The 12,190-nt window shown below is 42.6% G+C and overlaps 1 protein-coding gene across 1 annotated transcript in view; it reads right to left on the bottom strand.

Moving 5' to 3' along the window:
- LOC120557302 (potassium voltage-gated channel subfamily KQT member 2) overlaps nt 1-12,190 on the bottom strand; it is a 32,376-nt gene that overhangs the window by 11,927 nt on the left and 8,259 nt on the right. Inside the window, 8 exon segments of the mRNA XM_039797491.1 lie at nt 270-378; nt 1,470-1,676; nt 2,766-2,845; nt 10,425-10,454; nt 10,602-10,670; nt 10,772-10,866; nt 11,382-11,477; nt 11,566-11,676. Of these exon segments, the coding sequence (XP_039653425.1) occupies nt 270-378; nt 1,470-1,676; nt 2,766-2,845; nt 10,425-10,454; nt 10,602-10,670; nt 10,772-10,866; nt 11,382-11,477; nt 11,566-11,676 (797 nt within the window).

Raw genomic sequence — 12,190 nt, 5'->3', positions numbered from 1 at the left:
ACAGGCAATAGAAAACAGAAACAACAGAAACTATGAAGCTAACTGGAGGTCAGACTGACTGGTCTTACCCAACAGCTGATGGTAACCTTTGACCCTGTGGTGAGCACAAATAAAAGAAAAAAACAAAAACAAAAATAACATGAATACAAAGCAGAATGAGTTCAGTGAATAATAACGGCAAATAAACAATGAGTAAAGCGATGAATGACAAGCAGATAAACTGATAAAATAAATGATGTTGTGAATGAAAAAGAAAAGACGGTTGGTACCAGATAGCCCTGATGGTGACCTTTAACCCTGGGGTCAGATCCTGTGGGACAAACTCGCAGTGGCAGCTCTTGTTGTCATCGGCCATGTCTTCTCCTGGCAGGCTGGCGTCTGAAACAACAACATCGCAATGTGTGTGAAACATTGAGCTGCACCTGGATGAAACACATTACCTTATTATGTCCTGATTATGGCTGCATTACCCAGGACGGTGTGACTTACTCCTACTGTAAAGTGTCCTGAAATAACATCTGTAATGATTTTACACTATAAATAAAGTTGAATTGAAGTCCAGTGACCTTCTGTGCTGAAACATTACGTCCCAGTTTGTAGTAATATGATTTAACACAACTTTATTCAGCAAAATGCTCCACAGGAGGACTATGTCAAATAAAACAACGTACGTGTGCATGTGTGTGCGTGTGTGCATGTGTGCATGATTGTTTGCTTGTGTGCGTGTGTGCGTGCCTGTGTGCTTGTGTGTCTGCTTGTGTGTGCGTGTGCATGCTTGTTTGCTTGTGTACAACTACTATTTCTAGACACTGATCCATTATTTTTATTGTGACTATCATTGCCACTGTTCATCACACCCCCAACCGGCACCGTCAGACACCTCCTACCAAGAGCATGGGTCTGTCCCAGGTTTCTTCCTAAAAGGGAGTTTTTCCTCGCCACTGTCGCACTAATTGCTTGCTTTTGAGGGAATTACTGGAATTGTTGGGTCTTTGTAAATTCTAGAGTGTGGTCTAGACCTACTCTATCTGTAAAGTGTCTTGAGATAACTCTTGTTATGAATTGATACTATAAATAAAATTGAATTGAACTGAATTGTGTGCCTGCTTGTGTGCGTGTGTGCATGCTTGTGTGCGTGCGTGTGTGCGCTGACCTGGGGAGCTCTTCTGTCTGAACTCTTCGTCCTGCATCTCTATCAGCACTGCAGGAGGAGAGAGGAGACAAACCTTCATCAGAGGAAGATCATACTCTACTCATCATCACTACATCATCTAAGGGCTGAATCCAGTCAGCGAGCTCGCTCTTTGGGGCACGGTATTCTAACGTGATCCATCTATTCATCAGATCAATCTCAGTTTGTTAATGATGAATCCTCCAAGCTCGCTAAAGCTATCGTTAGGGTCCTGGAGGAGTTTTGATTGTTGTGCAGTTTTGCAGATTGTTCTGATTGGTTGGACTCCCCCTCTTACCTTCAGAGTTTTGGCGGGAGGCAGCTCCTCGGATCCTGAAGGCCTGTCGGGTTCTGCTACGTTCTCCGAAGCTCCAGCTCTTTGGAACCTTGCTGGGACTGTCCTCCAGACTGGGCTCCAAGCTGGGGGACCGTCGCAAGGCCTGGACATTCCCTAGGACTCCAGGACCTCCAGGACCAGCACCACCGGATCCAACTGTGGGAGTCCCTGGAGACAGAAAGTAGGGAAGCAAAGAACCCCTCAAAACCCCTTCCCTACGGAGAACAACAACATACTTCGAGCTAGCAAGCTACTTTCTTTCTTTAAACCAGTCACAGCTTTCCATGGCGGTGCTAAGCCAAGGATGCATGGGGTCCCATGCAGAATAAATATCAGAGATAGCGGAAGGGAAGGAGAAGGACATGTAAGTCTTTATCCCAGGACTGTACAGTACATCCAGTAAACAAGATCAAGTCTATACAAACCAAACTAAACTAACTAAACTAACTTTTCATTCTGTCCAGTAGGCCCACAAATGTTACTGTCTTTACTTTCTCAACAGAGAACCTGTCGGGAGGATCAAACCTCCACCTCAAATAAACTAAACTAAAACTAAACCTCAACACCACAGGAAACACATGATAAGTGGTGGAATGTTAACTACGTTCATTTACTCCAGTGCTGTACTTCAGTCCAAATGTTGAGGTACTTGTACTTTACTTGAGTCTTTTCTTTTCATGCCACTTTCTACTTATACTCCGCTACATTTCAGAGAGAAATACTGGACTTTTTACTCCACTACATTCATCTGTTACAGCTTTAGTTACTAGTTACTTTAGTTACTCCACTACATTCATCTGACAGCTTTAGTTACTAGTTACTTTAGTTACTCCACTACATTCATCTGTTACAGCTTTAGTTACTAGTTACTTTACACATTAAGATTCCTGCACACAAAACACATGTAGTTTATAAAATGTGATGTTTGATTCTAAAGTAAACTAGCTGACAATATAACGGCTACAAGTCACGCTGAGATGATGAGACCATTAAACACACAACTGGTTGGATCCTTTACAAACACTACAATGTTTTAATACTTTAACTACATTCTCCTGATGATACTTACACACTTTAACTGAAGTAGCATTTTCACTGCAGGACTTTTACTGTAACAAAGTATTTATAGAGTGTGGTATTAGTACTTTTACTGAAGTAAAGGATCTAAATACTTCTTCCACTGCTGCAGATGACAATAATCTGATAGTTCTTTGTGAACTGTTCAACAACTGCAACATTTAGAAACATAAGGCCCACCGTGCTGAGGGGAACCTTTCCCTTTGGTTCCTGAACTCCGGGGAGACGAGAAGACCCTCTCCTTCAGACTGACCTTCTGACTGCAGGGACAACAGACACACACATTTATTTAAAAAAGCTTGTTCTAAAACTGTTGTTAAACCCTCCGAGGATATGGGTAGTTTACAGTTTCTGATGGGTTTCTAAAGAAATGATTAATCAGTGTGGAATGAAACTCAACCTGACAAACTAGAATGATGAACACATGACTCATCTGACCTGAGACCAACAAAGAAATAGGTTGTTATTCTGCCTTACTAAGATCACACACATACACAATAAGACTCACCTTCGGACCAACACTTCCACCGAGAGAGGACATCTACAGGAGGGAGTACTGGGAATACTGGGAATACTGGGACACTACCACTTCCACTGAGAGAGGACATCTACAGGAAGGAGTACTGGGAATACTGGGACACGACCACTTCCACTGAGAGAGGACATCTACAGGAATGAGTATTGGGAATACTGGGACACTACCACTTCCACTGAGAGAGGACATCTACAGGAGGGAGTACTGGGAATACTGGGAATACTGGGACACAACCACTTCCGCTGAGAGAGGACATCTACAGGAAGAAGTACTGGGAATACTTGGACACGACCACTTCCACTGAGAGAGGACATCTACAGGAAGGAGTACTGGGAATACTTGGACACGACCCCTTCCACTGAGAGAGGACATCTACAGGAAGGAGTACTAGGAATACTGGGACACTACCACTTCCACTGAGAGAGGACATCTACAGGAAGGAGTACTGGGAATACTGGGACACTACCACTTCCCCTGAGAGAGGAGATATACAGGAGGGAGTACTGGGAGTACTGGGACACTACAACTTCTAATGAGAGAGGACATATACAGGAGGAAGTACTGGGAATACTGGGACACTACCACTTCTATTGAGAGAGTACATCTACAGGAGGGTGTAGTGGGAATACTGGGACACTACCACTTCCACTGAGAGAGGACATCTACAGGAGGGAGTACTGGGAATACTGGGACACGACCACTTCTACTGAGAGAAGACATCTCCAGGAGGGAGCACTGGGAATACTGGGACACTACCACTTCAACCAGCTGCTGAATCCAGAAACTGAAGAACAAAGACTCAATGTGAACGTAAGTTTCAGGGAACAGGGAGTGGCTGAGCTGTCTGTCTGATATCTTTTATTTTTACTCCTCCACTACATTCAAATTTATTTTGAAAAAAGATATAGAAATAGAAAAAGTTCTGGCAGCTCATTAACTGGACTTTGCCCCTTAATTCTTTAATCCCCCAAAACCAACCTCTGTGGCAGAGCATAAATAATGTTTGAAATGTAAAAAACAAAAATAGAACCATGAACCATGTTCTATGGACAAAGTATACAGCCATACAACTGTTAATACATAGATATTTCTTAGAGTCTATCATTTGCATCACTCTACATATCCAGCATCACCACTCAGGAATGAGACACACCCCTGTGTTACAGGTGAAGCAACAATATTTGGCAGAAGACGCGTGACAGAGCTCCACCCATCACCTGACTCACCTGAGACAAACCAGGAAACAATTTGTTCTTCGTCCTCTGCTCCTCCTCATAGTCGTCAGATTCATCTACCAACCCTTATAGGGCTGGCTCAGGTTTACCTTGGACCAGTTCTTAATTATGCTGTTCTAGTTTTAGACTGCTGGGGGATTTCCTTTGACACACTAAGCTTCTCTCTCGTCTCTCTTTCCATCTGTGCATCCTTGTCCCAGAACTGCTTGTTACTAATTTAGCTTTGGGGAGCTTATTCCCAGGAGTCCTTATGTTTTCTCGCCTCGCAGTTTTACCTGGATTAGGGTGGCACCTAAATCATGGTTGCAGCTGTTGCCGTGGTCCTGCTTTGCGCCATGTTATGCCCTGCAACACCCTGCAACACCCTGCAACGCCCTGCAACACCCTTCAACGACCTGCTATGCCTTGCAGTGCACTGCAACGCCCTGCAGTGCACTGCAACGCCCTGCTATGCCGTGCTACGCCCTGCTATGCCCTAATACGCCCTGATTTGCCCTGCTACGCCCTGCTATGCCCTGATACACCCTGATATGCCCTGCTACGCCCTGCTTTCCTTTGCTACACCCTGCTATGCCCTGCAACGCCCTGCAATGCCCTGATATGCCCTGCTATGCTTTTCTACGTCCTGCTATGCACTGCTTCACCCTGATATTCACTGATACGCCCTGATATAAACTGCTACGCCCTGATGTGCCCTGCTACGGCCTGATATGGCCAGCTAAGCCCTGATATGCACTGCTACGCCCTGATGTGCCCTGCTACGACCTGATATGCCTGGATATTAGATTAGATTCAACTGTATTGTCATTGTGCAGAGTACAAGTACAAAGACAACGAAATGCAGTTTGCGTCCAACCAGAAGTGCAAAAAGAGCAGAAAAGTGCAATGTGATATACAAAGTATAGACAGGTGGTGTCCTGCAACGCCCTGCTGGTCTGAGGTTTCTGCCTAAAAGAAAGTTTTTCCTTGCCACTGTTGCACTACATGCTTGGTCTTGAGGGAATTAGTGAATCTAGACCTACTCTATCTGTAAAGTGTCTTGAGATAACTCTTGTTATGATTTGATACTATAAATAAAATTGAATTGAACTGAATTAGAGAGAGACACTGACAGAAAAACAGAGGATCAGATTCACCTTCAGACCAAACTAACAACTTCCTCTGAGTGAGTTCAGCTACAGGAGAGAAACGTGGAAAACTACAACACTGCTGCTTCAACCTGCTGACTGTCCACACACTGAAGTTGAGTTGGACTAAAAACTGTTAAGTTAGCCATGACTGACTGGACTTTCTGTCTCTTTCACCCATGAGACAAAATGGCTTTCAGATTAGAGAAAGATCTCTGCTGTCTGCTGCACAGCCATCTTTAAAGATCCTGTCATCTTGTCATGCACGCACAGCTTCTGTAAAGACTGTCTGCAGAGGTGGTGGACAGATAGACCGATCAGAGACTGTCCAGTTTGTAAGAGGTCTTCAAAGGATGAACCACTGTTAAACCAGGCATGAAGAACCTGTGTGAGTCCTTACTGGAGAGAGATCAGAGAGTTTCGGAGGCTCTCTCCAGTCTACACTCTGAGAAACTCAAACTCTTCTGTCTGGACCATCAGCAGCCAGTTTGTGTTGTCTGCAGAGATTCAGAAAAACACTCCAACCACAGATTCAGACCCATCGATGAAGCTGCCCGACAACACAAGAAGAAACTTAAGGAAACTCTGGAGCCATTAAAAGAGAAGTTAAAGGTTTTTGAACAAGTTAAAATGAACTTTGCTCAAACAGCAAAACACATGAAGGTCCAGGCCCGACACACAGAGAGACAGATTAAGTAACAGTTTAAGAAGCTTCACCAGTTTCTAGAAGAAGAAGAAGAGGAGGTCAGGATGGCTGCACTGAGGGAGGAAGAGGAGCAGAAGAGTCAGAGGATGAAGGAGAATATAGAGTCTCTAAGCAGAGAGATAGCAGCTACAACTACAAGGCTGCAGTGGAAAGAGTCCAGCAGCGCCCCCTGCTGGATGATCCACAGCTGCTCTCAGGAGCTCTGATAGACGAGGCCAAACACCTGGGCAACCTGAGCTTCAACATCTGGAACAAGATGAAGGACATGGTCTCCTACACTCCTCTGGTTCTGGACCCAAACACTGCTGGTACAGAACTCATCCTGTCTGAAGATCTGACCAGTGTGAGACGAGGAGAGTATAAGCAGCTTCCTGATAATCCAGAGAGGATTGACAGGGCTCCAGACTGCAACCAAATGGTCGCATTTTGCGACCAAAATTTGAGAGTGTGCGACTGAATTTTACATCCAGTCGCACATGTGCGACCAGTAAATTTGCCCCCTTTTTTTACACGTTAAATGTTGAAATTGAGAGCGCGTAACCGCAAGCTTATCTGTCCTCTCTGAAAACTGACAGTGAGCGGTGCTCCGACACAAACACACACACTCGCAGAGCTGCAGACGATGCAAACTACGTGGGCTCTGCAGTTTTGTTGAAGTCACAGTGACTCACGGTGATGCCGATAAAGTGGTTTCAAGTGTGGTTACAGTTTCTCATAACTTCACGCAGACAGCTGTAACCCACTCGAAAATAGCCTACAAACAGGATTAGGTTATTTCTAGTTTAATATTATATTAATGTATTCTTGATTACTTGTAGTTATATTTTCTTTGCACACCATATTTGTCCAGTAGGTGGCAGTGGTGGCACTGCATAGTGGGAAAAATTGCTACACTGATTTTTAGAGAGAAGAAAAATAAGGACAAAAAAACAACGGAACGATAGTGAGCTGAAGCCATGTGTCAGTACCCGATCCGTTCCACCTGCACAATCCGTTCTGCGCATGTGCAAGATGACACGTATGCCATGACGTAGGCGCAGATGATAATGCTGCGTTCATGCCATTCAGTCTAAAATAACGTTAAGTCAAACATAATGGGAAAAGCAGGCTACAGCTAAATTAAGACATTACAGTAATAACAATAAAGACAAGTATTGAGTGATTGTATTTTAAATGAGCACAAGTAAAGTAGAACTGACGTAACAGCTGTTATATATGTTAACGTTTATTTTCAAGTTTTATTTTGAGGGTCTTTTAAAGTTTACATGCTGTCTCAGCTAGCGGTTAGCCGAATTAGCTGTTAGCTAAACTAACGTTAGCTTAACTGTGGAGGCTAACGGCAGACCGCTGCAATCAGCTAGCGGTTAGCCAAATTAACCGTTAGCTAAACTAACGTTAGCTTCCCGGTGGAGGCTAACGGCAGACCGCTATAATCACCTAGCGGTCCGCCGAATTAACTGTTAGCTAAACTAACGTTAGTTTCCCGGGGGAGGCTAACGGCAGACCGCTATAATCACCTAGCGGTCCGCCGAATTAACCGTTAGCTACCGCTATAATCACCTAGCGGTCCGCCGAATTAGCTATTAGCTAACTAACGTTAGCTGGAGGCTAGCGTGTGAACATCTTGCGCATGTGCAGAACGGATTGTGCAGGTGGAACGGATCGGGTACTGACACCATGTTTAGATTGTCCACACTGAATGAACAAAGTAAAAAAAATAGCACTTAAGAGCTAGTTAAAAAAACGTTTTTCCCACCAAATCTACTTCTAAGGAAGGAAAAGCAGAGAAAAAGGGTCGAATTTATGACAAGTTCATTTTCTTGTATTCCTTTTCTCCGGTTGTTTTTTTTATGCATGATTTGAGAGAGAGAAAAAAAAAAAAAAAAAAAAAAAGAGAAAAAAAAAAAAAAAAAAAAAAAAAAAAAAAGAAAAAAAAAAAAGGGAGTTCCATTGGACGTGTTCGCCATTGGACACACGAGGCAGAGGAGCAGAGGGCGTGGATGATCATCTTGCCTGCAACACGGACTGCTTTACTCACCATTTCTTCTTTGCATCGTACAGATAAGCGCGAGATCTCACCACACGTTAAAAAAAAACATACTACCCGGGTAGATGGACTTTGGTTTATTATTTTGGGGTTATTTCATCAGAGCTCTGAGGTCATTTTATTTTTTTATTGTTTTTTTACTTATGTGGAAAAAAAGTTGAAAACTAAGAGAAATACTGATTTTCACAACTAAAAGGACATTACAAAAGAAAAGAGAAACAAGGTCATACTGTTGGTTAATTGATGTTTAATAAATGCCGGCTATATGTTCTGAGTAAACTATTTTGGTATCTTCTCCTCGCGGTCGCGGTGCTGTTGATCTTACACTTCCTCAGAGACGAGCAGGCACAACAGTGGTTTCTATGCCCTGGTGACTGACTGACAGGCTGAGTTTGTAAGGCAAGGCAACTTTATTTCTACAGCACCTTTAAGCAACAAGACAATTCAAAGTGCTCGCTGCTAAATGGCTACGCTCAAACAGGGCGCCCTATTTAAAGAAGATTCAGTTTGCTCCTAACTGCTTGCTGCTCCCTTCTCTGCCGCCCACCTCCTCCCCGGCTCCTCCTTGTCGTGTATAACGTGGCGCTTGCTTTTATGTCATCGTTGCTGCTCTGTTCACGTGGGGGAATAGTTCAGCTCTCCCAGTCCTAAACTGTGTGAGCGTTCCCTATGATGCTGCTGTCCTCTGACTCTCTGCTATTTCATGGTGCTCATGAAAGGTCAGAGGACTCCCTGAACAGAGCCATACCGCCAAAATTTAATTCAGAATTTATCAACTTGAATTGCAATTTATTCAATAAAAATGTCCTAAATCATTTTTGTTGTTATGTGTGTTCTTGACTTAATGGACCTGACAGAAATCAGTTTGTGATTGACAGCAGCTTCAAATGGGTTTTGGTGGTGGGAGGGGCTTCCCTTTGATTATAAATGATATCTTTAAAGTGACGTTTTCTTTAAGAGGCTTTTCACTGTTAAACTTTATTGACCATGGAACGTTTAAACATTTATAACCAACAACCATCTATTAAAAGAAAACTGCTGTCTGAATATTTAATGTTGATGCATCTTTTAGTCGGTTATTTTATGAATTAAGATTATTATTATTAAGATTATGTTCACAGTGTGGTGATTAACATCCTGTAACTTCAACACAGATTATAATTATAACTCTGTTTATTCCAGATTATTGATTGTTGTTGGTGAAACTTAATTTTACAGAAGGTTCTTTAGTTCATGTTGTCATTTAGGTAACACATTATAATAATCATATAAAAAAGAAATGATTAGTGATTATTTGTTGACTAATTTCTAAATGCTATACAAAGTATTCATTAACCATTAACAATGAATTATAATCATTAACTTTATAATAACTTTCCAGATGTTTCTTAAAGGTTTACAAATCATTCGTTAATCATTAATAAATAATTCATACATCAGTACAGATATACTATCTTCACTAAAGCGTCTAAAGTAGTCTTAAGTGTTAAAGCATCACAAGCTTTTTCCAGCGTTTTTGTCACTTTCGGTCAGAGCAAAGTTCAGTCATTTGATCTGCACTAGAGTGTAATAAGCTTTCCAAACAAACAAAAGGTATGAAATTAACAGTTTGGGTTCAAATCAGATGTTACTTCACTTCCTGAAGGTTACCACGTGATGCAGAACATGACGTAGCTCCGTTTGTGCCCTAAAGTAAAAAAAGTAAAAAATTGCTTTTCTTTTCTAACGGGACATGAACCCCAGTCTCCTGGGTGAAAGTCCTGTGTTTGTTTGACCCACTAGAGGGCGCCACCACTACAAACATAAATATAGGTCAGAATGATGCTGGAACTTATGGGGGAGTTTTTCAGGGAGAGGACAGTCTCCACTGATCAGTTATTGGACGATCTGTTGGACTTCTGGCAGTCAGAAACTTTGGTCATCTGTCTGCAGTTTGAACATAGCTGCTGTCAAAAGATCTATTATAAACAGTAGCTCTTTTAAATATTACTGCCCTAGTATTTTATATGTTGCAGTTAGACTAAAGAGGAATAAACGACCGGTATCCTCGTATGGTTTGGAGGACTTGTTGGATCATTAAACAATCAGGTGTAACAACAACCGATCGGACAAAATCGGCACGATTATTAATACATGGAGGACCACCGATTCAGTCTGTCTTTAGTTAGTATCAGAGAGTGGACACTGACCTGGGGGACTGTTCAGGCTGGGCATCCTTCCTGGAGACACAAAGACAGACAGACAGACAGGTTGTTATTGTTCACTATTGAATTAAGAAGAATTTTATGGATTCTAGTTGGACATTTTTCAGTTGTTTAAGAATCCTACAGTCGTTGTCGTAGCAACACTTTATAAACTTCTCAGACCTGAATGAAAGTCCTGATTTGTTCTTGAGGTTCCTCAGTAAATCCAGCTGATTGAGAGGAGGAATCAACCTGCTGACACAGAATGATTCATGATGACGGGTGCTGATATAATAATATCATAATCTAGAATGTAAAGGTTGTGTCTGTAGGTAGGACAGGTGTAGTCTCACCTGTACATGGGGACTGAAACAGTCCTCTCGTAATAGTCCCAGGTAGAATTCAGATCAGTTCGGCTCAGATTGGTGGCGTAAACCCTCCACGCTGCCTGTAGTGACAGAGATGGTTGTTTCCATGGAAACAGCTGCTGACAGAGCAGGAAGGATCCCCTTGACTCCGGGGATTTTCAAACTAAAAGCCTTACTCTGGAGATGTTAAACAGTTTAGTTTAAGTATTTGGCTTCGTCTAGACTGGATTTCTCTCCTTTTTAACATCATCTGATCTGCTCAGTCATTTTAATCTTTAATCTGTGTGTGGGTGATTTTGGCTGAACGATGACTCAGCAGATCCTGAAGGATGTACAGACAACTATCACTGGATTACTGCAGTACTAAAGAAACGGTCAAAACAAGTTGTGCTGCTGGTTGGATGGCCAGATAATGTGATTCATCTAGACATGACAGCGTTTGAATGTTTCATAAAGAGGAATATGTTTGTTTCAATGCGTCATGGGTTAGGATATTATTATGATTATTATAAGATTATAAAAAAGAAGAAGAAGAAGAAGAAGAAAAAAGAAGAAGAAGAAGAAGAAGAAGAAGAAGAGGGCAGTGTTGGTTCACCTGGATGAGTCCAGCCGCCGGGTTTCTTCTCTTCTCAAAGTGTTTCTGTCGGTGCTGCTCCTGAACCTTCAGGGCAAAACCAGAACCCAGGATCCCCTGAGAGACAGACAGGCAGAGAGACAGACAGGTTAGAGAGATAGACAGACAGACAGACAGACAGACAGGTAAAGATCAGGTGACTCACTGCGGGCAGAGCAAAGAAAGAAACTCCGATCAGAGTGAAGGTAGCAGCCAGCAGACGTCCGTTCCAGGTGATTGGGAACTTGTCTCCGTATCCGATGGTTGTCAAGGTGATCTGAAAAAGACAGACACAGACCAATCAGATTGCTACATAGATCTCTCCATCTAGAGATCCGTTACTGAGACAGAACACACCTGCTCTGCTGTTAAACTGTCCAATAAAAACACTAAGCTTCACTTTACCTTCAAACTAAATATGAGACTTACACTCTGACACTAAACTTTATCTTCCCAAAGTGATTTTATTGTCTGTTTCAAACTGCATCAGATCAGTTTGAAGGCATACACATTACCTTGTGGCTGTTACACACATTACCGTGTGGCTGTTACACACATTACCGTGTGGCTGTTACACACATTACCGTGTGGTTGTTACACACATTACCGTGTGGTTGTTACACACATTACGGTGTGGCTGTTACACACATTACCGTGTGGTTGTTACACACATTACCGTGTGGCTGTTACACACATTACCGTGTGGTTGTTACACACATTACCGTGTGGCTGTTACACACATTACCGTGTGGCTGTTACACACATTACCGTGTGGTTGTTACACACATTAC

Source organism: Perca fluviatilis, chromosome 4 (genome assembly GCF_010015445.1).
Source record: "Perca fluviatilis chromosome 4, GENO_Pfluv_1.0, whole genome shotgun sequence".
In the NCBI taxonomy this organism is placed as follows: Eukaryota; Metazoa; Chordata; class Actinopteri; order Perciformes; family Percidae; genus Perca; species Perca fluviatilis.
The sequence above is the reverse complement of the archived record's forward strand: the minus strand, read 5'-3'. Positions and strand labels throughout refer to the sequence as shown.